General features: G+C 43.5%; 3 protein-coding genes across 5 annotated transcripts; 2 read left to right on the top strand and 1 right to left on the bottom strand.

Moving 5' to 3' along the window:
• Positions 1-38: 38 nt before the first annotated feature.
• CCDC89 (coiled-coil domain containing 89) lies at positions 39-4,825 on the top strand. The gene is made up of 2 exons (XM_039358576.1): positions 39-100; positions 3,053-4,825. Exon 2 carries the CDS (start codon positions 3,542-3,544, stop codon positions 4,604-4,606), a length of 1,065 nt encoding a protein of 354 aa, XP_039214510.1. The 5' UTR covers positions 39-100; positions 3,053-3,541; the 3' UTR covers positions 4,607-4,825.
• A 4,381-nt stretch (positions 4,826-9,206) lies between these two features.
• CREBZF (CREB/ATF bZIP transcription factor) lies at positions 9,207-13,764 on the top strand. 3 transcript variants are annotated; one of them, XM_039358608.1, is made up of 3 exons: positions 9,207-10,301; positions 10,955-11,033; positions 12,210-13,764. In XM_039358608.1, the coding sequence occupies exons 1-2, from the start codon at positions 9,415-9,417 to the stop codon at positions 11,001-11,003; spliced, it is 936 nt and encodes a 311-aa protein (XP_039214542.1). In that variant the 5' UTR covers positions 9,207-9,414; the 3' UTR covers positions 11,004-11,033; positions 12,210-13,764. The 3 variants fall into 3 exon arrangements, with proteins under 3 accessions (XP_039214542.1, XP_039214543.1, XP_039214541.1); XM_039358609.1 differs by having other exon boundaries at positions 11,849-13,764; XM_039358607.1 differs by having other exon boundaries at positions 10,955-13,764.
• Positions 13,765-14,204: 440 nt separating this feature from the next.
• On the bottom strand, positions 14,205-27,918 carry LOC120314983 (transmembrane protein 126A-like). Its single transcript, XM_039358611.1, has 6 exons — positions 27,760-27,918; positions 22,642-22,762; positions 21,533-21,726; positions 19,368-19,482; positions 17,044-17,258; positions 14,205-14,682 (listed from the first exon to the last, which is right to left on the bottom strand). The coding sequence occupies exons 2-5, from the start codon at positions 22,752-22,754 to the stop codon at positions 17,054-17,056; spliced, it is 627 nt and encodes a 208-aa protein (XP_039214545.1). The 5' UTR covers positions 22,755-22,762; positions 27,760-27,918; the 3' UTR covers positions 14,205-14,682; positions 17,044-17,053.
• Between the last annotated feature and the right edge of the window lie 68 nt (positions 27,919-27,986).

Here is a 27,986-nt window from a genome sequence, read left to right as displayed (position 1 = left end):
AAGGAACAGCTAGAGTCTGTTTGCAGTCTAGGTTTCCACGGAGATGCAAACTCAAGAAGAGTGTCAGGACATTTCAAGAGAGTCAGAGAATAAAAACATGGTAAGGAGAGAGTTTACTGATCTAATGTAAACTTTCTTTCTAATAATTCTCTAAATGAAATGGATGTGTGTAAGAATGATCAAATCCAGGACCTGTAGCTCAAACAACGATGGCAAAAATGGAGAAGCGGACAAAATCAGATAAGTTTGCATTAATGTTTATTAATCTCACGTCCAAGTCTTAACTGTTTAACTTTGAGAGTATTAAACATTTTTCAAAATTAATTTCAAATGAAGGAGAAATCTCCTGTCAGTGGCAATAATTAATCAGTGGAACGACCTGCCTCCAGAAGTTGTGGGTGCTCCATCACTGGAGGTTTGTAAGAAGAAATTGAACAGCCATTTGTCTGGAATAGTATAGGATCTCCTGCTATGGACGGGGTTGGACTAGAACAGGGGTAGGCAACCCAAAACACTCAAAGAGCCACTTGAACCCGTTTCCCACCAAAAACAAAACACTGGGAGCCGCAAAACCCTTTTGATATCTAAAATGAAGATAACACTGCATATATCCTTTTTTATCTTTATTATAGGTGTTTTTTTTTTGTGTGTGTGTGTGTGTGTGTGAGAGAGAGAGAGAGAGAGAGAGAGTTTGTGTGTGTGTGTGTGTGTATATACACACACAAATACACACACACATTAAAAATAAAAGTAAAAATATGACTCTTGGGAATATCCATACTATTAAAACAATGATCACCAAGAGAATGCTTTAAGAGAATAAAATTACATACACACAAAGGTAAAAAAGGATATATGCAGTGTTATCTTCATTTTAGATGTCAAAAGAGTCTCTCTCTCTGTCTCTCTCCCTCCCTCCCTCTCTGCCCTTGGTCTGCCACTCCTCTTCCCCCACTCTCTTTCTTTCTCTCTCTTTCCTCTCTCTCTCTCCCCCTCCCCCCCTCTCTCTCTCTTTCTCTCTCTCTCTCTTTCTCCCCCCCCCCCTCCTATCTGCTGCTCACCTGGCAACCTTCAAGTTGTTCTCCAACAATCTCAGGGGTAAGCAACCTCGTCTCTTTTATGACTCATGGACTTCAACTCCCAGAATTCCTGAGTCAGCCTAGCTGGGCTAGCTAGCTCTCTCCTGCCCTTCCTGCTTCCTGCTTCCTGCAGAGACGCAGCAAAGGGAGGAGCTCCGCCCAGAAAGCTTTTCAGCTTCTCGGAGAACACTGAGTGCACTCTCTTTTTTACACACACACACACACACACACACACACACACACACACACACACACACACACACACACACACACCACACACACACACACACACAAAACACACACAGAAAGAGAGAGAGAGAAGCAGGGAAGCGCAATTCCTCTCTCTGTCTCTGTCTCTCTCTGCAAAGGCAGAGGAGGCTGGGAGCCACAGGGGAAGGCTCAAAGAGCCGCATGCGGCTCCGGAGCCGCAGGTTGCCGACCTGTGGACTAGAAGACCTCCAAGGTCCATTCCAGTTTTATTATTCTATGTCCTGTATTCTTTGTAAGCATGTTTTTCCCCCTGTGTTTCCTCTAGTAAGCTCCATCTACTCCTTATATGCCTTTTCATTGTAAATAGGCAGTCTACTTAACATGATGGAGTGTTTCCTAAAGAATTCTCTATTATATTGATTCCAGGAAAGAGCATTGTAGTATCTATGTTGAGCCATTTTTGGTTTTTAACAACTACACTGTTTTACCTAGAGACAGTAATTTAACAAAGCTTCTAGGACAGTGGTTCTCAACCTGTGGGTCGGGACCCCATTTGGGGTCGAACGATCATTTCACGGGGATCGCCAAACAACGCAGTCCGCCATTTTTTTCCCCTTTTCCTTAGCTGTGCTACTCCCTTTTATTTTATTGGCTTTTGAAAGCCAATAGAATTAGACTCTCTTGAATAGAGTGTAATTCTATTGGCTTTCAAAAGCCAATAGGAATTGTCCAGGCTGTCTCTGCCCTGCTGAGCCCGCCAAAAGTCCCATTCTGCAAACGGTGCTGCACCAGTTGAGTAGTCCTCGACTTATGACCGGTTGAGTACTTGACTTACGACCGGTTGGGGGTCGCGGCATTAAAAAGGTTGAGAACCACTGTTCTAGGATTAAAGAACAAGCATGACAAAGGACAAAGACTTAACTCCCACCCCCATTATATGTTCATTGAGTGGAGTTTCAACAGGTGGCATCTTTATAGTTTGAAAACTATAGCTCAGATTGGATTGGCATGCTGGCTGAGGAATTCTGGGAGTTGAAGTCCACAAGTCATAAAAGGGCCAAGTTTGAAGACCCCTGCATTAGAGTTGGGATAGAAAAACCCCAACCTTGATGCAGAAAGAGAGCAACAATAATTTCCCCTATTTCCAGAGGTACTCAGCATTCACAAAACAGACGGAAATCCCAATAAATAGAGTGGGATGTTTTTGAGTAAACGTTTATGAAAGTTGGCAATCCTTTTAAGAACTTTTTTATACACAGGTAGTCCTCAACTTACAACCACAGCTGAGTCCCAAATTTCTGTTGCTAAGTGAGACAGTTGTGATGTGAATTTTATCCCTTTTTACGACTTTTCTTGCCCCCGTTGTTAAGTGAATCACTGTAACTGTTAGGTAACATGATTGTTAAGTGAATCTGGCTTCCTCATTGACTTTGCTTGTCAGAAGGTTGCAAAAGGTGACCCTGGGACATTGCACCCGTCATAAATATGAGTCAGTTGCCAACCGGTTGAATTTTGATCCCATGACCATGGGGATGCTGAAATGGTCATAAGTGTAAAAGCTGGTCCTAAGTCACTTTTTTCAGTACCGTTGTAATTTTGAACGGCCACTAAAAGAACTGTTGTAAATCGAGGGCTATCTGTATTCCATAGAAATCCCAGCGTATTGGGACACCTTGAAATGGAGGTAAAGCAGCTTTTGAATTAAGAGGAGTCAAGGAAGCACGATCATCTTCTGCTTTCTCTTTGTGTTTTTGAATAAACAGGTTTAGGAAGGCCGCAAAAGCATCTCTTGAAAAGTATGGTTCGTGTTTTTCTTCGAGAGGATTTGAGAAGGCACCAGTTGAAAAGATGAACATTTACCTCTTCTTAAGAGTATTGTTTATTGGGAATTGACTGATAACAAGAACTGACCCAACTTAAAATCTATTAGATATGGATTGATTTCGTGCTGTTTCTTTTGTCCCTGATTACACTGAAGAGTTACATCATTTCTCTGTTGAACACAAACGGATGTTTTTCACCTACAGTGAAAAAGTCAAGAGGATCAAGACATAGGAGAAAACTAGTAGGTTGGTTCTGGAAAGCTGGGGCCTTCTAAGCTTGTGATGTCACAGAATTCTCGGAATTTCTCCACCAACTGTCATTTGGACCCATTGAACTTCTGAAGGGCAGTCCAGAATTTTTGAATGTTCACCTGAAGAAAGCTACTGGGGAACTTGTGTCTGGAACAGCAAAAAAAATCGTTTCTTGATATGCCTCAGGACGGGAAGAATCCGAAAATATCCAAAGAGATGGAAGGAGAGCTAGAATGGAGCATGGGAGATCCTTTTGACCAGTTGGAGAAGCTCCATGGTCTGTCTGATGAGGAGAAGGGCGAGAAGGCCCTGTTGCGTTCGCGCCTCAACGAACAGTCTCAGTTGATCTGTATCCTCAAGAAACGAGCTGACGACCAACTGTTGCGCTGCAAGACGCTGGAACAGATCAACGCCGAGCTGGAGGAGACGAGAATGGGAGATGCTTTGAGGTTGGAGAATCAGACACGACGCATCCAGCATCTGGAACAGCGCTTTATGGACCTGGCTGCCAACCACGAAGAAATGATCCGCTTCAAAGACGAGCACAAACGACAGAATAAGCAACTCCGAGAAGAAAACAGCCACCTGCGTCAAGAGAACGAAAGCCTCTTCAGCCAGCCTCTGAAAGATAAAGAAGCAGAGCTGGCCCAGCTTTCTTCTCAATTCAAGAAACTTTCCACGGACATGGAGGCCTTGAAGAAAAGTTATCAACAGCACTGTCATTCAGCCGAAGAACGAGAGAAAGAACTTCTGGAGGCCCAGAAAGAACAAACCAGAGTCTACACCAAGGAAACAGACTCTTTGAAAAGGCAACTGGACGTCTTGGAGAAGAAGCAGAAACGGGTCCTTGACCAACTGGAACAAGCAGAGAGGCAACTCAGAGAAGCTGAGAGCAGCCTGCAAGCTAAGCTGGAGGTGCTCACAAAGGAGAAGGAGGACCTGCTGAACTTGGCCATGGAGAGAGGCAAGGTGCTTCAGGAAAAGCAACGGGAGATCCTTCAGCTAGAGAAGAAGGCGGAGGATATGGAGAAGGCCAAGCAGGCAGCCGAACTACAGTTTGAGACAGAAGCTGCAATGGTGGACAGTAACCTACGAGTTAGAGATCTAAAGCGCCGTCTTGAGGGGGCAGAACAAGCCTACTCGGAGCTCCGGATGCACTTTGAAGCTTACAGGAAGCACAGCACAGAATTGCTGAACAAAGAGAAAGAGTTAAATACCAAACTGCGTCACTTTATGGCTTAATGAGCATAGTTAAGGTTTCCTGTCCATCTTGAAGCCTTCTTTTAAGGAAAGACTCACCTTTTAAGAGATCGGGTGTTTTTTCCTAATGTAGTTGCTAAATATAACATCTTTTATTCAGAGTTAGATAGAATGATCACTCGTGGGTTGTTGCCATTGCTATGTTGACCACTCAGCCCAGAGAGATGTTGAATATTTAGAATATCTTAACAATAAATGTGTCTGGATAATAACGCTTTCCAGTCCGAAGTCGAGAATTTGCATTTAAACCTTCGTGCCATTTCTAACATGTTTATTTTTGTCCCGGAGTCGCTTGGGTTATACTAAAAGCATTTTAAGATGCTGCTGACTGGCCTGCAGGTAGTCCTCGACTTTCAACCATTCGTTTAGCGACTGCTCGAAGATACGACAGGTCTTCACGCACAGGACTGTGGCAGCATCCCCATGGTCACATGATCAAAAGTCGGGCACTTGGCAACCAGCATGCAGTGTCCCGGGGTCATATGATCACCATTTGCGATCTTCCCTGCTGGCTTCTAAACCAGCAACGTGAATGGGGGAAGCCGGCTTTGTTGAAGGACTGTGTGATTCATTTAACAACTGCAGTGATTTGCTAACAATTGTGGTAACACTTGTAAAGTCAGGTGGGACTTATTTAATAACCACCTTGCTTAGCCACAGAAAATATTTTTTGTGGTCATAAGGATTACCTGTAGCCACAATTCTGGATGGAATTGAATTTAGAAGACGGATTTCAGGTGAATGTTAGGAAAATCTTCCTGGCGGTACAGGTAGCAGAGCAGTGGGATTCATTGGGAACACCTAATCCTGGTGGTTGGCACCCTCCCTGACCTGGGAAGGTGACCGGTGCTAGGGGGACAGTTGCCCCTAGTGCTGGTGGAGCGACAGGTGCCACTGGGGCCACTAGCACCACCAGGACAGACAGTATCAATGGGGCAGGAGCTGGTTGAGTGCCTGCTGCTGCTGGATTTGGTGCTTGGAGCCAGAACCGGTTGATCTGGACAATCGCAGAACCTAAACTCCAGGAATTTGTCTTTGAGTAAGTTGATTGCCTGTTCGAGGGTTGCAGTTTGGGAATCCTTCTGGATCAGTTTAAATAGCTCTGCCTGGTAGTGGTCCTCCCTTTCCTAGATAAAGGTAAACGTGTAAAGGTTTCCCCTGTCCAGTTGTGTGCAATGTCATGTGTCTGATTAACAAAACACTTCAAAGAACCTTCAGGCATTTTTTTTAACCTAAAATGCCTTTATTAGTGTTACAGAGATGTCAGCACGGCATGGTGGAAATGCTAAGATCTGAATTTCCCTTCCTTTGCACATAACATTCCAGGCATTTCCCCTCCCCTATTTTGGGGTCATGATTCACATCTTCCAATTAACTTGGAGGGCAAAGATTCACTTCCATTTCTTTTTCCCTCCCCTTTCGCTGTCACCTGATTTAACTCTAAAAATACCAGACAGTTCTGCATATATTGTCAAAACAAGAATATTCAATATTAGCAGCGTTGACATGCAACTCTAGGGGGCAGTGTTCATGTCCATTTCTTAGCTGAGGGAGCCAACATCTCATGACTCTACGCCAGAGGTCATCAACTTTTGTCGGTTGGCAGACCGGAGGAAAAGTGAGGAGGAAGTGTTTTACACATATGTGCGTGTGCGCGCGGGGCCACAAGCATGTGCATGCTGCAAACGAGGTGGGATTAGTCCCCTTGTGATACTCGCTAGCCCTGCCCTGTTCTTGCGTGGCGCAGCACCTTGTTGCTGCGCCCCATGACACAGTGGTGGCTGTTTTTATGCCTTGCAACGTGGCGGTGGTATTTTTTGCGCCCTGCGTTGCAGCGGCGTTTTCGCGCCCTGAGGCGTGGCAGCGATGGCACATTTTCACACCCATGGTACGGCATCCCATTTTTGTGCCCCCACAGCCGTGGCACCAGCACAAGTGAGGGGGTGAGCACACGGACGTGCATTGGCCACCCTGTCCCACAGCCTGTTGGCCGCGGCCCACAGGTTGGGGACCCCTGCTCTACGCCAAGGAGCACAGAACACTGTTACCTTCGGACCAAACTGGTACCTATTTATCTACTCACAACTGATGCTTTCAAACTGCTGGTGCAAGGAATGGGAGTGTACTCCATTGCACGGAGCTCGGGTCTCAAACCCAGGCTGTCAGCTTTCCAGCTGATAGGTTCAGCATCTTTAAGCACTGAATCACTACTCCCTGTTTCTAGATATGTTCAGGTAGAACTAAGGCAGCCATTAGTGTTTAAATTTGGCTTCCTGCATTGCTCCTTTTTTGATTCTACAAACCCCAGGATTTTACAAACAGGAAAAGGAGCAGTGCAACAGCCATAAGGTGAAGGAAGTGCCTTGTTGAGGAGCTAGTTTCCAAACAGGCAGCAAGATGTTTTGAGGAAAAGCTTCTGATATTGAAAGAAAGCTGACAGTGTTTAACTATGGTTCATTGAATAAGCCATACTTTTGCTGGATTCAAACAAAATGCTGAGCTATGAACCACGGTTGACAAATTTAAGAGGTCTTGGTTCCCATCACAGAGGAAAGTCAAAATAATTAAACCAGACTATGGCTTAGAACATAATAGAAACAGAATGTAAGCTTTTAATCTCTGTAACTATGCTTCAGTTATATTCACAGAAAACACTTAGCCTGGCCTATTACTGATCTAGTGGCTGCATTTAGGGATTTCAGTGATCCATTATTACTGGCAAAATTTGATTATAACTCCTGAGATCTTGTCTTCGCTTGCCATATGTTTTAAATATATTTTTACTAAAAGTTTTTTTTTCTTAATATAAAATACAAATAAAAAAAAAGGAAGTGGGATAGAGGAAATGAAGTGATGGAAGAGGGAAAAAGAAATGTATAAAAAAGCAGTAACTTGCAAATTTGTTGGTGCATTCAGGTATGTCAATGAAGTTATAGTATCAACTTTTTATGGAGATTCTCAGTCATCCAGGTCATGGTTGTCCCAAAGACGCTTTTTCACGAGGCAACTGGACTTTCTTGTTCTTCTTTGAAGACATTTCGTTTCTCATCCAAGAAGCTTCTTCAGCTCTCACTGACTCTCCCCCACCATCCAGTCAGAGCTGAAGAAGCTTCTTGGATGAGAAGCAAAACGTCTTCAAAGGAAAGCAAGGAAGTCCAGTTGCCTCGTGAAAAAGCATCTTTGAGATATCAACTTTTTAATTATACCAAATAGTAATTACTAGCCATTTCTATAGCAGTAACCCACTTAATTGTCAAAACCCAAAAGTTGTGAGAAAGATGAAATTTTAACTTTCACTTGCCATATTCCTTAGAAATTCCATTCAGTTCCTATAGCTTTCGACCAGTCATGAACTAACTTTGTCTTCTAATCATAGAGGATGTGTGAAATGAGTATCGTCTAAGGCACAGAAAGCTGTATTTTCAGGATCGGCTCTAGAGCAGAGGTCCCCAATCTTTTGGGTACCAGGGACTAGTTGCATGGAGAAAGGTTTTTCCACAGATCAGATGGAACGTGGTTTTGTGTGCTGCCTGCATTCCACGGATGGGGCTTTGTTTGTTTGTGTGGACCAGCTGCTGGCATCCCACGGGCTGGGGGTTAGGGACCCCTGCTGTAGACATTTTGGGATCCTGAGCAAAGTCCTATTCCAGTGCTCCACATGATTTGGTTCATCTTCCTTTTTTTTTTATTTAACAAGAAACACTCTTGGGTTTTTTCTTCTTCAAATTTTTGAGGTGTATGCTTTCAGCCCTGGGCATTTCCCCCGCCCCTCTTTGAGCATCCATTGTTGTCATGGCAATAATTCTGCAAAATTATATTTGACTCTTGAGCAGGTACGCTGCTATATGAATTATGTCAATGACATTTTCTGGGTATAACTTTGATAGTTATTAAATTCTCTTGCTCACGACCTTCCAATTGTCTTGTTTTGTAATATTATCAGTTTCCTGAGGTACATAGTAGTAATAATTATTTTTCTATGATTTGCAGTGCTTGGTTTGATTTGATCTGAATTGGCAGTTCAATTCCAGTGAACTCCAGGCATTGCACAAAACTAAAAAAAAACCACGTAAGAACAGCTAAACACATCCAACAGACTGCTCAGACTAAAACGCTCTAATAATAAAATCCATAAAACAATAGTCCGCTGTTCACTACCACTTGCCCAATTTTATGTTTTCAAAAAACATACAAAGTTCTAAAGCAGGGGTCTTCCAACTTGGTCCTTTTATGGCTTGTGGACTTCAGCTCCCAGAATTCCTCAGCCGGCGCGCCGGCTGAGGAATTCTGGGAGCTGAAGTCCACAAGCCATAAAAGGACCAAGTTGGAAGACCCCTGTTCTAAAGTAACAAGAAAGATTGTCACACGTTGTACACCCATTGTGCGTTTCACGAGCCACTAAATTTGCTTCACTAAATTTTCTCCGGCTTGAGCGGGGGGGCTGGACTAGAAGACCACCGAGGTCCCTTCCAGCTCTATTCTATTCTAATTTTAAATAGGTTCCGCGTTAAAGAGCAGCCCACCTGAAGCCACGCCTCTCCCCCTGCCGGACTTCTACTCCCAGAAGGCACAGGAAGAGCGCCGGAGCGTGCGCAAGCGCAGTCGCGCCGTAGGCGGTTGGGGAAGGCCGCCGCGTGAAGAAGGACGGGTGAGGCCGGCGGCGAAGGTGGGCGCCGCCACCGCCTCCCCACGCCCTCTTCGGAGAGAGCGGCGCTGAGGCGGGCCTGACCGGAAGGCCTATCGTTTAATCCCAGCCGGGACCAGGGCACCGGCTCGGCCCGGTCGCTGTTATGCGCCACAGCCTGGCCCAGCTCTTAGCGGCCTCGTCTGGGCAGGGAAAGCCCGGAGAGCCGGCCGCGGCCTGCTCGTTTCCAAGCCCGGCGGCCGAGCGGCGGACCGAAGAGGAGACAGAAGCGGCAGCGATGGCGGCCGAGGACTCCCTGGAGGAGCCGGACGAGGGCGAGCTGCTCTTCCCGGCGGGGCTGGAGCTGGACGCCTGGCTGGAGGCGGCGGCGGCGGTGGGCGGCGGCGGCGAGGCCTCTTCTCCGGCCTGGGGCGGGGCGAGTCCGCCGGCCGAGGCGGCGTCGGCGTCGCGGCCTTCGAGCTCGTCTTCTTCTAGGCCGGCGCGGCCGGGCAGCAATCGTCTGAAGGCGGCGGCGGCGGCGCGTCTGAACCGGCAGAAGAAGAAGCTCTACGTGCAGGGCCTGGAGACGCGCTTGCAAGGCCTGGCCGCCGAGAACCGGCACCTGCGCGACCGCAACCGCGGCCTCTGCCGCCGCCTGCGCGACCTGGAGCGGGAGACGGGCTACTTGCGGGCCGTGCTGGCCAACCAGAGCGCCTTGGGCCGCCTGCTCGGCCGCTTGGCTGGGGACGGAGCCGGCAGCCTGGGGCTTCGCATGAGGATCAGCACCAGCCTCTTCCAGGAGACCGCAGCGGCCGGAGCCTGCGGCGAGACCGGCGACCACGACTACGCGCTCCCGGTCCGGGCGGAAGACCCGGCGGAGGAGAAGCTGCGCCCGTCGTCCGGCAGCCCCGGCGGCGTTTGCCTCCACGTGGACCGCGACCACCTTTCGGTGGAGTTTTGCTCTCTCTGCGCCAAGCGGGCGGCCAGCTCGGAGACTTGGGCGGCCGCTCCTCTTCTTCCTCCTGCTGCTGCCCCCTCCTTCATCTCCAAAATGTAGGGTCAAGTATTTCTACTTCTTCGGGCCTACGCAGAACTTAAAAATACTTCGGGGGTCTCTGCCTGCTTGCCGTCATCCAGGGGGTGCTAGCGGAGAATGCAGTTAGGAGAGAGATACAGACAGACAGACAGAAGAGGAAGAGGATGTAAAAAGAAAACCTAGATAAATGGGGAAAGTGATGATGAAACTGGCTTGTTGGTAGAGCCGCCTTTGCTTTAGTGGAGGGGGAAGAAATGCAAAACTTCCCTCTCTCTTTGTGTTGGAAGATCATCTTGCCGTGTCAGGATGGGGTGGTGTCCAGGACGGCCTCAGTGGTGTTGTCATGGCTGAAATGTTTGCAGGCACACATTGATCAAAAACGGCTCTTGTCACTGAACTGCAGCATGGGCACTCTTGAAAGCAGGTAGACAGTGGTGGTTAAGAATGGGCCCGTGAAATGAATAAACGGTGGGATAGATTAAAAAAAAAAAATCTAGCCCGCTCTGTTGCTTTAAAAGAAGCTGAAAATAAAATGCATAAACTTCAACGTCTTCACTGGAGAGACTTAACATCCAAATAGTAATAATGCACAGCAGGCAGTTTAAAAAAAAAACATGCATGTGAAATTGTAAGGCATCTGTTATACATTACTATTAAACTTTTCTGACAGTTTCTCTTTTAGGTGCTTGCCCTGCCAGGCTTCGTTGTGTAGGGGTTAAAAGAACAGTCGTTTGCCACCTCGCAACCTGGTAAGGATCCATAATATTCCCGTAATGTGGTATCGGGCAGTTTGCATTGGTACTTAGCCTGTTTTTCTTTACAAAAATATTTGGCCTGGCCCAGGAGTTAGAAGTAGCTCTGGAGGCATTTCCTAGAATCAGTTAATTTTGATTAATCAAGTTTCAAGTAATGGCACTACTTTCCCCTGTCATTCTAATTTTTTAGCATGTTCCTGATGAGATACTTGTAGACATTATTTTATGTAATATTTTAATAGGTTAAGATTATGGGGGGGGGAAAAACATTGCTAAATTGATATTTAGCAATGTGTTGCGTGGTGAAAGGGGAATCAAGACCATTGTTTTTGACTGAGGCAATGTGAGTATATCTTTAAAGAAATAAAATATACCTCAACATTTACTTTAGATCTTGGACTTTTCTAGTGGAGTAAACTACTGAGTTTCGCAGCTTTGACAACCTAGTAATGAGGCAATTGCTATAAAGTTTTCCAGTTTACAAGAGATGGATTTTTTGTCCATATACTTGGCTGTTCAGTTACTATAATAATGTGTCCTTATCTGCAAGGAAGCAAATAAACCGACATTTTAGTAATGTCAGTGTTCTTTCACTACATCGCTGCATGCATTTTGAAGACTACCTAGAAATATTTTAGTCTAGTGAATTTTGTTTAGTTTTAAAAGTCTCATGTAGGTCTCTTAAAGCGGGACCTGCATTTCACTAAACTACTAAAATGAAAGTGGCATGCCAGTTTGAAGTTTTCAGAAATAAGGAAAAAGTAAGTGAATGTTATCCCCCACACATTTATGCAATTGTTCCTATCTAGGGTGAAGGAAGATTTTCTGCTGACAAACTCATGCTGGTTTGGGGCTAGCACGTTTTCCCTGCATCAACTGTCTGTTCTGTTTAAATGCTTTATATTTAAACTTGTGTAAATTGGGGACATAAGGGTTGTGAAATAATGTAAAGTGAGGTTTCACAAAGAATGCTAAACCTGGAAAAATAAAAGAGGCTTCCTCTCGTCTTGAATTAGAAACAGATGAATATTTCTCCTGCGAATGAAATGCAAACTCCTTCAAAATCTGTTGCACTCTATATGTGTTCAACCACAAAATTTTCTTTGTGAAACCTTGCTGCTTAATGAAGTATGTGTATATTTAGCATCCTTGTTTTTCTTTATGCTGAAGTGGATACAGCTGTCATGGGCAGAAGAGACGGGACCAGCTGCTGGCCACCCTTCCTGCTTTATTTTAAAAGGTAGTATGAGAAAAAGGGAGCAAGGTAACAGGGCACTGGCTGCATTTCACTTTGGAAAAAAACACTGAACAGGGTAACGTTAATGTTTTGAGCATCTAATCCAATCTAGCAAGAAATTAAATATACTGATGTGAAAAGTGGCATCATTTAAAAAAAGCATTTGCTTTCTTACTGGTCATTTCATTTATTCCTATTCTGAAATTTACTAAATTGTTCAAACATATTCATGTATCAGATGATTAGTTTGACCACACCTTAAATTTTCCAATTTAAGAATTAGGATTGCTGCGAAGATGATTTTAATTCTAATTGATGCAGCTGTTTACGCTCTGTTGTCACATCTGCTATATAAATGTACATATTCCAATCTCTAAATCAGTAGGAGCATCTACAAGGAAACTGGCAAGTCTTTTCTTAAGGCAGCTACAATGTGGCAGAGAACTAATTTCTTTGCCAATTCATTTTTTGATATTATCCTATACTTAATAACAGTGGCTATTTTTTAGAAATCTTTCTAAATGTAGTAGCCCTTGCCAGATAATAAACTGAAATATAAAAATGTAGATAAGGTGTTTCTCAATTTTTAATCATGCTTCAATATCTTTAAATGGCAGCAATTCATTGTCTATAATTCATTTATTTATTCTCTTGGGACTCAATTGAATTTAGTGATTCCTTTTTTCTATGGTTGATAGCCATGGGCCAAGAGGAAAGATTTGTGACACATACTTGTATCTGTGGTTGTATTCCAAGAAGCAAATGCATTTTTAAATTGCTTTTCACAGTTGTTAATGTTGCATTATTGTAAAATTGAATCTTTTCTTTTGTATGATTTAAAATATTTGTGACATTAAAAAAAATATTCTGGGTATTTAATCATGTGTGCGTTGAAAAATAAACTGTTGCCTTGAATACCATTCTCAGCATAAAGTGAGTGACACATTTGCTTAGCCAGAAGGGAAGACTTGCAGGGATTTTAGTGCCTCTTAAAACATATTCAAGCCAAATAGATCTGCAAACATTTTGTCCTTGTTAACCAGTTGATTGAATATTTCTTGAAATTAAAAGCCTTGAATGGAATACCCTAATAGTACTTCAAAAATATGTCAGTGTTTCTGTGTAAGTAATTCAGGTGTACTTATGAGGACAGCTATTCAAATTAAAAATGTTTATCTTTCAGTCAAAGACTCAAAGCTGTTTTTTTTTTTTTATCAGATCCCTTAATTTTCTATAAAATAGTGGTTTAGCTGGGTGGCTCATTCAGAAATGATTTGTGCGGTGTTATGCATTATAGATTAACCAATATAATTGTATGTGTATTTTTCTGGTTGGGGATGGATTTATATTAGTGTTCAGAGGGTTTTTTTCTGTGATTGATAATGCTCTAGCTGCAGTATTTATTTAGAAAGCTTTAATTTTTCTGTATCATTTTCATCACATGCTCCCAGGATGGTTTACCTAACATAAAAATTGCAGAAGTAAAAACAAAGAATTGAATATTTCTTTTAGTATGGAACAGGCATGTCAAACTCGTGATGTCATGTGATGTCGCATGGCATATCGGGACTTTTCCCCCATTGCCGGCAATGGGGTGGGTGTGGTTTCGGCGTGACGCAGTTTAAAACCACTTATTTTTAGAGATCTTTATACTTCTGATTTTTCAGCCACTATTTAAAAATGTACTTAACACAAGATTAAAAAAAAAACAGTGACAAGGTTTAAACAACAATGAGCAAACCCAGCACTTCTGCATTCACAAATAATTTTGCAAATGTTGGTCACTAAAAAAATTAAGTATGTGCAATGACATACTTCAGCTGTGGCTGAATTATACCAACTCAAAAGTGTACTGTGTGTATTTCCCCCACCTTCCCTGCGAAACAGGCTGCTGATTAAAAAAACAAAAACAAAATCCTTACAGGTAGTTCTCAACTTTCAATCATTCATTTAGCATCTGTTCAGAGTTACCATGGCATTGGAAAAAAGTGACTTATAGCCGGTGCTCACACTTAACAACCATTGGCGTTATCTCTGTGTCACATTGTCAAAATTCAGGCGTGTATGCATTTATGACAGTCGTAGCCTTCCCAGCTGGCTTCTAACAAGCAAAGTCAATGAGGAAATTCAGATTCACTTAACCAGATGATTCATTTAACTGCAGCAGTGCACTTAATTGTGGCAGAAATGGTTGTAAAATCGGGCGCAACTCATTTAAGAACTGCCTTAGAAATTCTGGTCCCAATTGTGGTTGTTAAGTCGGGGACTACCCGTATTCAAAACAAGGTTGTTGCATGATTCCATGCATTCTAATTCTTGATGTGCCACATATTAAAAATGCCTGTCATCCCAGCTTCTCTGGACCTCAAGGCGAACTCATTCTTTTCCCCCATTTGTGTTTTCTTCCTGAAAAAAAAAAAAATGGCAGTAAGAGCCTCCCCCAATTTTTTCTCCCAAAGCCATACAGGCACAAACCTCCCCCCCGAAACCTTTTAGCTAAGCCAGGGGTGTCCAACTGTGGCAGTTTTAAGATCTCAACTCCCAGAATTCTGGGAGTAGAACTTGACACATCTTAAAAGTTCTTAAGGTTAGATATCTCTGAGGTAAGCCTTGTGCAAACTCACATTTCGTTGAAAAACAATTTGGTACTACCAAAACAGCGTTTAGTTTAATTTTGTTCATAGAGTTAAAATTTGAAGCAGCCATTTAAACATTTGGGGTCAGTACTTTGCTCAGTGCTTGATTATATTTATGCATTTGGGTTTTTTTTTCCCCCTGTCAATTCCACGAAGTTTGGTATTTATGGCTGATATTTTTGTCAGTTTTTATAAATACAAGAAACTGCAATACGTTTTATTGACTAGGAGGATGTTCATATTAAGTTCAGACAACGCAGTTTGTTTCAAGAAGCAGGCCCTGGCATAGTCATGCTGACCACATGGCCACAGAAACATGTTTGGACAATGCTGACTCCCTTGACTGAGAAACAGATATGCACTATGGGATTTTGCAAAATGAGTTGCGATTACCTCTGGGGAGGCTTGTTGTCACTTTGAGCTGTTGTTAAGCAATTGGTTGTAAGTTGAAGACAGCCTATATTGTTAGCTATGTTAGCATTTTTTATTCACTGGGTAGGTTGAATTATTGCTGGACTCTTGCATTAAATTGCCCTCCATTTTGTTTTGTATTGTGGAAATAACAGAGGAAATACTTGTCTCTACTCTCCCGTGTATAGATCAGCAATCTAGAAAATATTGTTGAGTGCTCTTCATGCGCTCCGGGAAGGGCTCTATGAATTGGATGCATTCTCAACATTAAGAAAACCAAAATCATGGCATCCGGCCCTCTCAATTCCTGGCAAATAGATGGGGAAAAAATGGAGGTAGTGACAGATTTTATTTTTCTGGGCTCCAAGATCACCTCAGGTGGGGACTGCAGCCAAGAAATTAAAAGACGCTTGCTCCTGGGGAGGAAAGCTATGGCAAATCTAGACAGCATACTAAAAAGCAGAGACATCACCCTGCCAACAAAAGTGCGTATAGTCCAGGCCATGGTTTTCCCAGTTGCAATGTATGGCTGTGAAAGTTGGACCATAAGAAAGGCTGAGCGCAAAGAATTGAGGCCTTTGAATTATGGTGCTGGAGAAGACTCCTGCGAGTCCCTTGGACTGCAAGGCGTTCAAACCGGTCAGTCCTACCTAGAAGAGATCAACCCTGACTGCTCTTTAGAAGGTCAGATCCTGAAGTTGAAACTCAAATACTTTGGCCACCTAATGAGAAGGAAGGACTCACTGGAGAAGGGCCTAATGCTGGGAAAGATTGAGGGCAATAGAAAAAGGGGACGACAGAGAATGAGATGGCTGGATGGAGTCACTGAAGCAGTAGGTGTGAATTTAAATGGACTCCAGAGGATGGTGGAGGACAGGAAGACCTGGAGGAGCGTTGTCCATGGGGTCGCGATGGGTCGGACACGACTTCGCAATTAACAACAACAACATACTTTTTCAGCAGTACATCTTGACATCCCTCCCCAAAAGTTTAACTCGGTGGTTCTCAACCTGTGGGTCGGGACCCCATTTGGGGTCGAACGACCATTTCACGGGGGTCGCCAAACAACGCAGTCCGCCATTTTCCCCCCCTTTTCCTTAGCTGTGCTACTCCCTTTTATTCTATTGGCTTTTGAAAGCCAATAGAATAGACTCTCTTGAATAGAGTCTAATTCTGTTGGCTTTCAAAAGCCAATAGGAATTGTCCAGGCTGTCTCTGCCCTGCTGAGCCCTCCACAAGTCCCATTCTGCAAACGGTGCTGCACCAGTTGAGTAGTCCTCGACTTACGACCGGTTGAGTAGTTCTCGACTTATGACCGGTTGGGGTGTCGCGGCATTAAAAAGGTGGAGAACCACTGGTTTAGCTGTTGCTTTTCTCATTCACCCAGTGTTGTTGGTTACTATCTTGCGGTACAGCAGTGTTTCCCAAACTTGACAATTTTAAGGCATGTGGACTTCAACTCCCAGAATTCCACAGCCAGCAACGCCAGCAATTCTGGGAGTTGAAGCCACATGCCTTTAAATTGTCAAGTTTGGGAAACACTGCGGTACAGCATCAGAGGTTGATCCCTTTAAGATACTTCTAGGGATGTGCGTATGTGTGTGTGTGTCTCAATTTTCCCTTTTTCAATGAAGTTGATATAAATGACCTAAACCAGACTAGAATGTTCAGAAGTTATCCAAATCTTGAAAGAATTTCAGTCAAATAAAAAGCTAAACACCTTTTAAGTTTTATTCTCCGATTTCCTGAGGATCCCTTCCGGGTTCAGGCATGTTGATCATTTTGAGATATATTTCATGATGTCTTGAGCCAAGGTATGCTCCAAGTGCCACTTGGATGAAAGCACCAAACCTCATCTTTTTGAAAATGGGCTTGCTAAGCGCTACCCAGAATCGCATTGCATTCTCTTTGCTTGGCAAGGGAGCAGTATAGTACCTAGAAGAGAGAAAATGTTACGAAGCGTAACTTAGGAATTACAGCTTTGTCGCTCTTTAAAAAGGACCCATTTCCCACTTTAAAACAGACTCTACTGTTGAGAAGGAAATAAATTGCTGACAGCTTCTTTCTAAAATTGACCATCCTTGAGTATGAAGCTAATGTTATAGAAAGGAGGGTACGGGTAGATCTCAACTTGCAACCATTTGTTTAATGACCGATTGAAGTTGCGATGGCATTAAAAAAAGTGACCCGTGACCCATTTTTCACACTTAGTGAACTGCATCCCCGTGGTCACGTGATCAACACTGGCAACTAGCTCATGACGATTGCCGTGTCCCGGGTCAAGGGATCACCTTTTGCAACCTTCCAACAGGCAAAAAGTCAATGGGGAAGCCAAACTTGCTTTACAGACGTATTACTAGCTTAGCAACTGCAGTGATTCACTTAACAACTGTGGCAAGAAAGATTGTAAAACGGGCCAAACCTCACTTAATAACTGACATGCTTAGCAATGGCTCAATTGTGGTTGTAGGTTGAGGACTACCTGTATAAAGAAGGTTATAGATATAGGTGTAAAGCTTTTGCAATAATGGATTTTAATTTTCATTCATCAAGGAGAGAAGCAACCTAGAACTAAGGAGAAACTTCCTGACAGTTAGAACAATTAACCAGTGGAACAACCTGCCTCCAGAAGCGGTGAATGCTCCAACACTGGAGGTTTTTAAGAAAAGACTGAACAGCCATTTGTCCGAAATGGTGTAGGGTTTCCTGCCTGAGCAGGGGGTTGGACTAGAGGGCCTCCAAGGTCCCTTCCAACTTTATTATTATTGTTACTACTACTACAACAACAACAACAACATTCTGGAACCCTGTTCCCTTGGTAGTCCTTGTTTTATGACCACTTGTTTCAGCGACCATTCAAAGTTACATTGGTGCATTTGGGGGATTTATCACAGGACTTTGAGTTCCAGCCATCTGCAGCATCCCCATGGCCATGTGATTGGAACCCAGCTCAAGTTTACAAGATTGCAATGTCCCATGGTCATGTGATCATGATTTCCGACATTTTCTGCAGCCTTCCCACAAGCAGGAAGTTGGAAGCTGCGTAATGAATTGCAGTAACGATTCTGATCCCAGTGGTCCTCATGAGCCAAGGACTCCCCATATTCTTATGAAGTTGAGAAAGCATTTAAATTAAGAAAATAATTTAGTACATAAGACGGGAAGGCACAGAATCCTATAATCTACACGATCGTGTTGGATAATTACATAGAATTAATGCTTACACCCCCATGATTTTATTACACAAAGTTCAACAGTGAAAGATCACCAGTGAATGCTTATATATGAAAACAGATTATCTAACAAAATAGAAGTAATAGATAAATAGGATTTTTGTAATTATGCACAGAAATGCCAGAAAATGGAAGTTTATAATACTCAAAGCACACTGTTTGGTAATTCATTTGGTTTCCAAGCAAATGGTTAATACCATGTTTTCCCCAAAATAAGACTGGGTCTTACTTTGTTTTGTTTTGTTTTTGCCTCCAAAAGAGGCACCAGGCACTGACAGCCCTGCCCAGCTGGTCCACTTCTTCTGCAGCTGAAGGAGCAGCTTCATTCTGCAGTTGTATCCTGGCCTGCATTTTGCAGTCAGGTCTTTCCGGAAGGCCTCTGCAGCCGAGTATCGAGTTATGGATTCAATCCATAGCTCGGTTCTTGGCTGCAGTGGCTTTTCCAGAAATGCAGGCCTGACTGAGAAATGCAGGCCTGGCTGCAGAAGAGGCCACAGAAGAAGTGGGCCGACAAGGAGAGGCCTGGCTGCAAGGTAAGTGGTGCGGGGCGCATGGGGCAGATCCAACCCTCCCCCCAGCTTGATTTTTAAGTGTGTGCCTTACCCCAAAACTAGGGTTTATTTTTGGGGTAGGGTTTATATTAGGCCCACCCCCAAAATCAAGCTAGGGCTTATTTTGGGGGTAGGCCTTACTTTCAGGGAAACAGGGTATCAACAAAAACCCATTTCCAAATACAAGCAAAACACAATCTTGGTTCCTGCAAATAAAACACTAAAAGAATGCTTAATATAACAATGCGGTTGAAACATACCTTGTAGCCAGCAATGCATTCAGAGGCAGTGCGATAATTATGGGGTAGAAATAGCCTATGACAGCTCCTACTAAACTTCCTCTCACCATAGCACAGATTTCACAGTTTAAATTGCCTGAAACAACAATGAACTGAACTGAGTATTTGTGGTTTAAAATCCTTTCCCCCAAAAAATGCAATGGACATGCTGCATGCTGATGATGTTCCTCTTGTGGGATTAGGTATGGAGCATGTGGCATAAAATGCTATGTTCCACGCTCCACTGGAACATTTAAAGTGGCCCGCAATTCCAGTGGAAGAAATGTCTAGATTTGTCAAAGGAAATGTGCAGTCATTCATTCACTGTTCCATAAATTACCACAGCAATCCATTCCAAGTTGTACTACATGGCCTGCATAGTAAATGGCCCAGGGTTATTTTAATTATTTTTAAAGTATGGGAGCAAATCTTTAGGAATGTTAACTATCTTAGCCAGTTTTCTGTAAGTTGTGTAATAAGTAGCTCCAGAATGTGTATCGCCCTTTCTGGTGATCCTAATCAAAACATGAAGGAACATGAAATTGTTTCAGATTTCTATTGCAGGAGAACACTCAGAACAAGTTTGAATGAGATGCCTAACTTTCCTGGCCTTGGATTGGTCTGAACACAGATTATTTATGCGCCTTTAATCAGTTTTTCTCAGCCAGCCCTGGCAACTTTTAAGATGTGTGGACTTCAACTCCCAGAATTGGCTGGGGAATTCTGGGAATTGAATTCCACATATCTTAAAAAGCTGCCAAGGCTGAGAAACAATGGATTAGAGGAACAATACTGTATTTAAAAAGCAGTTTAGTTTGGTTGCAATACTATCAGAAAAATAGAGATTGTCCAAACTACATTGATGCCTGTCTTAATTTTGTTGCTGATGTCTTTTCCAATGCTGCTTTAGTTTTGTCAGTAATTTCTTAAAGAATGTTTCATAAAACGGATTATAAAAGGCTTTGGAAAATACGCATATTGAATGCTTCTGCCTTAGAACAGGCAGAACTTCAGGAGAGTAAAAGCCCAATTCTCCACAAGGTAGCAGAGTAAGAGAAAAGAGTAAGCTTAAGACATGTATCTTCATGTAAAAACTTGAGTAATTTCCAGTAATCTGGTTACCTTGCAATTGAAGTATTGCAAGGTGCTGTACATGGATCTGCCATTGAGGGCTATCCAGAAGCTTTGGCTGTTCCAAAATGCAGCAGCCTCAACAGTAATGGGAGCTTCTTGTTATGTCCATGTATCATTGCTGTTGGGCAAGCTCCACAAGTTGGCACATGGTTTCCAGGCACAATTGAAGGAGCTAGTCATCATGCACAAGTTGACACAAGGCTTCCAGACGCAACTCAAAGTGCTAGATTTTCACGGAAAAGGGCCTGGCTATTTGAGGGCCCATTTGCGTCCAGTCATTTCTACCCATATGAATAGGCAGAATAGGTGTGCTCCAGGTCCAGTTAGTTAACTGTTGTCATCTTATGAGACTCAGAAAGCGTGCCTAGTCTGTTGCAGTCCCTAGTTCTTTATTGAAAAGACACAACTTCTAATAAACAGCATTCACCAAAGACACATAACAATGACCACTCTCAGCATCCTGGATATTTCAAGTTTCTTAAGACATCACTATGTTAGCCTGAATTGGGAGTTTGACCTCTTGTCAAGTCTTTATGAATGCTACTGTTTTGTCTGGGTGGTTGGGTTTCCAACTGTGTTTTTAAGTTCTGTTTTTTAAAATATTGTAAGCTGCTCAGAATCTTTTTGAAAATGGAAGCTTTGAAAGCGGAAATGCATTCCAGCACCCTAACCAAGCATGATAAAACGTTAAGTATTTCGGAAATTATTCTAGGAATTGTACAGTCCAGCGAATGGAAAAAAAGAAAGTTGTAAGAATTGGAGTTGTAACTTTAAAATACAGTGGCATATAAGGTTTATCTTGTCTGGAGCAGTAAGTACCAGGATCTTACTTAACTATTACACACTATTTTACTGTTTTGTGGGCATAATTGAAAGAAAGGAAACTTACACATGGAGGATGGAGTCCAATTTGGCTCAGTGAAGGTAAGGTCTGTGCCATGCTAGAAATATCGGAATAGTTATTACAGAAAACTAAAAGCTTACTGAATTATTTGGATGAAGTCAACACATACCTGTCATCAAAGAGTGTTTTACTATGGCCTCATAACCAACTGTAGTTATGGTGAATGGCATTAAGGACATCGCTGCAACTGTTGAATAACGAGCCTGTGTGACGTGCAGAATCTTCCTAAACGAGTTATTAGATATCAAGGCAAGGAGACTTGAATTGAAGGCGAGGATGAGACCTCCATTTTGGAAGAAACTTCTGTAGAAGAGAAGTTATTATTGCCGCTGCCATCACCAATGACTAGAACACTAACCTGCTGATCAGCAGAGTGCATCACACACTATAGCAAAAGAATAAAAAAAGGAAAGCAAATACTTTCACTCTGAAAGCCTAAACTAGTATAGAATCTCATGACGTATTCATGAGGACTAGCTTCATGATAGGTACATTTTCTATTAAAAGCAATCGGGTCATTAAGTGGGGGCAATAAGACTACAATTTCTGCTGAAGTCTGACATTTTTAGGCAAACAAAAGTCCTATTGAAATGAGCATCCTTTGTCAAATTAGCAGCCATTTATTGCCAGCAGAAAATAAAAGGCGAACACAGACAATAAGCTTGAATTTTGGTCTTTATGCAGCATTTTCTGCTGTATTCTGGAGGCTCAGAAAATAATATTTTCTTAACTATTTGCACCGCATTATCAGGGTGCAGATTCCTGAGTGTCTTGAAAGTGGAACTGTCAAAAGGAAATCCAGGTAATCCTTGATGTATAACCACACTTGAGCCCAAAATTTCTGTTGCAAGCAAGACAGTTGTTAACTGAGTTTTGCCCCATTTTGTGATCTTTCTTGCCAGTCAGATGAATCACTGCAGTTGTGGAGGTAGTAACACAATTGTAAAGTGAATCTGTCTTTCCCCATTAACATTGCTCGTCAAATGATCGCAAAAGGCGATCACGTGACCCCGGGACATTGCAATCGTCATAAAAATGAGCAAATTGCCAAGCGTCCAAATTTTGATCACATGACCATGGGGATGCTGCAACGGTTGTGTGAAAAATGGTCATAAGTCACTTTTTTCAGTGCCGTTGTAATTTCAACTGGTCACTAAACAAAAGGTTGTAAGTCGAGGACTACCTGTACTCAGATATTTGCAAAGTGTTAGTACTCACTGATCTTGTGCAGGCAGTTTTTCAAACATCTTTTCCCAGGTGGCTTCTGAGATTCTTCTTGAATTATTGATCATTTTCTCCATAGGATGGTCCAGAAATTCTTTCCCTGTCATTTTAATCTCTGGAGCATTGAGAAAATAAAGGAGATTAAAAGAGAACATATAAAATAGTATTATAATGCTTCAGTAACGCTTCTTAATAGTATGTTGGATCTCCACTTTTGCCTAAGCCTGAAAAAAGTGCTTTTAAGATTCATTTTCGATTTTCAGCAATTAACAGATTCCTTAAAGCAGGGAGGGAACCTGGAAAATTAAGCTGCTGTAAGGAGCCTCTTGATGCGGGTGAAGAAGGAGAGTGCAAAAGTAGGCTTGAAACTCAACATTAAGAAAACCAAAATCATGGCATCCGGCCCTCTCAATTCCTGGCAAATAGATGGGGAAGAAATGGAGGTAGTGACAGATTTTATTGTTCTGGGCTCCAAGATCACCTCAGATGGGGACTGCAGCCAAGAAATTAAAAGACGCTTGCTCCTGGGGAGGAAAGCTATGGCAAATCTAGACAGCATACTAAAAAGCAGAGACATCACCCTGTGTGTATAGTCCAGGCCATGGTTTTCCCAGTTGCAATGTAGGGCTGTGAAAGTTGGACCATAAGAAAGGCTGAGCGCCAAAGAATTGAGGCCTTTGAACTATGGTGCTGGAGAAGACTCCTGTGAGTCCCTTGGACTGCAAGGCGTTCAAACTGGTCAATCTTAGGAGAGATCAACCCCGACTGCTCTTTAGAAGGCCAGATCCTGAAGTTGAAACTCATATACTTTGGCCACCTAATGAGAAGGAAGGACTCACTGGAGAAGGGCCTAATGCTGGGAAAGATTGAGGGCAATAGAAGAACGGGACAACAGAGAATGAGATGGCTGGATGGAGTCACTGAAGCAGTAGGTGTGAACTTAAATGGACTCCAGAAGATGGTAGAGGACAGAAAGACCTGGAGGAACATTGTCCATGGGGTCGCGATGGGTCGGATACGACTTTGCAATTAACAACAACACGGAGTAGCTTAGAAGTTCATTGTTCCTGTTCAAAGTCTGCAGCACTTCCAAAGTATATATACAAAAATAGGGTGCTGTATGTCAAATTATCACAAAATTGTCTCTTGGCATGCACTTAATAAAACAAACAAAAAAAAATACCTTACCGTGCCATCCCTCTGAGCAACATTTACAAACTACCATTCCAGCAAAGGGCATAAACAACTACAGAGGGCCAGTTTCTCAATATCCCATGTAAATATGTGCTCTGTCCTTGCTCCAAGGAAATTATAGGTTTTACCCATTATTTATTGTAGTGCTCTATTTCAGGGCTTTTTAACCTTTTCACCTACTGTACCACTTTTAGGATATGACAATATCCGAGTACCACCAGTCTCCTAACAAGGTGTCAAAAACTTGATGACCCCCCTACCCAAAAAAGGAAAAAAGTGATAAAGTACAGGTAGTCCTCAACTTACAACAGTTCGCTTAGGTACTGTTCTAAGTTACAATGGCACTGAAAAAAGTGCCCACCAAGCCACAGCCGAGCAAGACACCTGCCTGCCCGCCTGGCAGGGTTCTCATTCCCCTCCCCCGCTACTTTTCTAGGATGGTCGCGTACCACCTGCCAGGCGCCAATGTACCACAGGTGGTACCCGTACCTCTGGTTAAAAAGCCCTGCTCTATTTCCCTTCAGCATGTGGGAAATTCCTGGATCCCCTTTTGATAAGGAAATCATTTTGGCTTGATTCCTATGCAATTGAATATGTAATGAACTGAGAGAAGGAACAATGCTATGGAAATGAGTAGCTAAACTATATCAAAAGTTTCTAATGCTTTCTGATATTTTATTTGCTGGAACGACAGTGTTTTAATGTTTTCACTGTTTTTTTACATTGTAATGTATTTTGTTAATGTTTTTATTTATATGCCACATTTATGAAGGTTTGTTTTTGTTATTACCAATGGCCAAACCAATAACTAAATTGAAAGCTGTCCAGAGTCACTTGACTGAATTTGGCAGCTATATAAATTGAATAAACAGATTTATTGGTAAAAGCCCATTTGTTTGAGAGCATCAGAGAACCAAATAAATTCTTATACACCAAAATCCTGCTCAAAATCCTATTGTTAAGTCTAAACAGCTGAAACCATCTATGCTGGAAAATGAACTGCAAAAGATCTCAATTTACTTTAGTAACTTCCTGAAACACAGGTCAATCAGTCAAAATACTCAGCTCCAATGCCCTACATTCATTTTTTTCTTTCATTCCTATCTAGTTTTATATGCACTGGCATACTGTAAAGATCAGAAGCCCCTCCCTCCCTCCTCTTTATTTTTACTTTGTTTTCTTTACATTTGTGTTATTTTTAAGATTTAATAAAAAATAAAACTGATTTGAAGATGCAAAGTACATGCACATGGACAATGCTTTTAGGTATGCTAAATCACAATTGCCTTCAAACTGCTGGGAAACATTTTACAAAGTGTTCCTAAACTTTTTGCCATCACACCTCCCCTACAAATCCAAGCCCCGAAATGAACACAAAGAAAAACTGAAAACGAGGCCATGAAACTTTGAAAAAGATGGATTATATGAAATTGAATATGTAATGAACTGAGAGAAGGAACAATGCTATGGAAATTAGCAGCTAAACCAGTGGTTCTCAACCTGTGGGTCGGGACCCCATTTGGGGTCGAACGACCATTTCACAGGGCTCGCCAAACAACACAGTCCGCCACTTTTTCCCCCCTTTTCGTTAGCTGTGCTACTCCCTTTTATTCTATTGGCTTTTGAAAGCCAATAGAATGAACTCTCTTGAATAGAGTCTAATTCTATTGGCTTTCAAAAGCCAATAGGAATTGTCCAGGCTGTCTCTGCCCTGCTGAGCCCACCAAAAGTCCCATTCTGCAAACAGTGCTGCACCAGTTGAGTAGTCCTTGACTTACGACCGGTTGAGTAGTCCTTGACTTACGACCGGTTGGGGGTCACGGCATTAAAAAGGTTGAGAACCACTGAGCTAAACTATATCAAAAGTTACAATGTAGCTAAAAAGGTTCTTCTCGCTTCCCCTGGACTCCTGTCTGCACCTCATAGGTTGGGAAACCTTGTTCTAGGGCACAGGTCGGCAACCTGCGGCTCCGGAGCCGCATGCGGCTCTTTGAGCCTTCCCCTGTGGCTCCCAGCCTCCTCTGCCTTTGCAGAGAGAGACAGAGACAGAGAGAGGCAATTGCACTTCCCTGCTTCTCTCTCTCTCTCTTTCTGTGTGTGTTTTGTGTGTGTGTGTGTGTGTGTGTGTGTAAAAAAGAGAGTGCACTCAGTGTTCTCCGAGAAGCTGAAAAGCTTTCTGGGCGGAGCTCCTCCCTTTGCTGCGTCTCTGCAGGAAGCAGGAAGGGCAGGAGAGAGCTAGCTAGCCCAGCTAGGCTGACTCAGGAATTCTGGGAGTTGAAGTCCATGAGTCATAAAAGAGACGAGGTTGCTTACCCCTGAGATTGTTGGAGAACAACTTGAAGGTTGCCAGGTGAGCAGCAGATAGGGGGGGGGGGGAGAAAGAGAGAGAGAGAGAAAGAGAGAGAGAGGGGGGGAGGGGGAGAGAGAGAGAGGAAAGAGAGAGAAAGAAAGAGAGTGGGGGAAGAGGAGTGGCAGACCAAGGGCAGAGAGGGAGGGAGGGAGGGAGACAGACAGAGAGAGACTCTTTTGACATCTAAAATGAAGATAACACTGCATATATCCTTTTTTACCTTTGTGTGTATGTAATTTTATTCTCTTAAAGCATTCTCTTGGTGATCATTGTTTTAATAGTATGGATATTCCCAAGAGTCATATTTTTACTTTTATTTTTAATGTGTGTGTGTGTATTTGTGTGTGTATATACACACACACACAAACTCTCTCTCTCTCTCTCTCACACACACACACACACAAAAAAAAAAACACCTATAATAAAGATAAAAAAGGATATATGCAGTGTTATCTTCATTTTAGATATCAAAAGGGTTTTGCGGCTCCCAGTGTTTTGTTTTTGGTGGGAAACGGGTTCAAGTGGCTCTTTGAGTGTTTTGGGTTGCCTACCCCTGTTCTAGGGCAACAATTGTCATTTCAAGTGAGATGGGCAGCATATAAATTTAATAAGTAAAAGTTTGATTGTTCTCAGGAGCAGAAGCTGACCTCACGTTCCAGTGTTCTGATTTATACTGGAGTTCTTTATCAACCCCAGGGAGATAATCCATACAGATTAGCACAATTTTCCTCCCCGCTATCCCTCCCTCCCTTCTATCCATCCAGTCCTTCCTTCTGTTCATCCACTCCTTCCTTCAGAAGGGATCAGGTTGTTCAGCAGAGCACCTGAGGGAAGGATGAGAAACAATGGTTGAAAACTGATGGAGAGAAGCAACCTGGAACTAACGAGAAACTTCCTGACAGTGAGGACAATCAACCAGTGGAACAGAAGTTGCCTCCAGAAATCATGGACGCACCAACACTGGAGGTTTTTAAGAGGAGGCTGGACAGTCACTTGTTTGAGGTGGTGTAGTAGGTACTCCTGCTTAAGCGGGGGGGCTGGACTAGATGATCTCCAAGGTCCCTTCCAGCTCCTATTCAATACTTCTGTCCATCCACTCCTTCCCACCAACCCACCCCTTTCAGCACTAGGTAGTCGCACCCGATGCAGGAGGATCTAACCACCTGCACTGTTTGTAAGCAGCGCTGCAGCCGCACAAAGTCCTGGTCCAGCAGCGAACCGTCTCGCCCTCCCCTCTTTTACTCAAAGCAACCTCTGCGTGGAAATCCCGGGTTAGAGAGGTTTGCTTGCCATCAGGACCTTCCCCAGTTGGGCAACGGAAGGTCTTGCAGGCAGCCCACCAAGCCGCAGCTAGAGATGTCTTCCCCGCAATACCAATCCCTGCATTGCACCCGCTCATGCCACCGGGCGTTGTTCCTAAGGCCCGCTTGGCAGGAGAGAAGCCAGCCCGGAAGGCCTCCCAGTTTCTGCAAAGGACAACAGACCGACCGTGCAGGGGGAAAACAAAACAAAACATCGGAGTTTTCCCATCCACGCGTCCCGGCCCTTTCCCAGCAGCTTCCACCTACGTTTTATAGGCGCTTCTCTTTCGCTAGCCTCAGCCTGGCCAAGCGGAAAGGCCTCCCCGCTCAGGGTCCTCCTCGCTCAGCCTCACCGACCCGCCACCGCTCGGGGCCCGCCAAGAGCCGAGGTCGCGGCTCGGCTGGGTCACACGCCGCCCGCCGGGGCCGCCATCTTGGCTGGTCACGAGGCCCGGCTCGGATTGGGCGGCTGGGCGAAAGGGGCCGCGCGCGGG

Source organism: Crotalus tigris, unplaced genomic scaffold (assembly GCF_016545835.1).
Source record: "Crotalus tigris isolate CLP2741 ecotype Arizona unplaced genomic scaffold, ASM1654583v1 scf7180000019031.1477733, whole genome shotgun sequence".
Lineage (NCBI taxonomy): Eukaryota > Metazoa > Chordata > Lepidosauria > Squamata > Viperidae > Crotalus > Crotalus tigris.
This window is presented reverse-complemented; position numbering and strand designations above follow the sequence as displayed.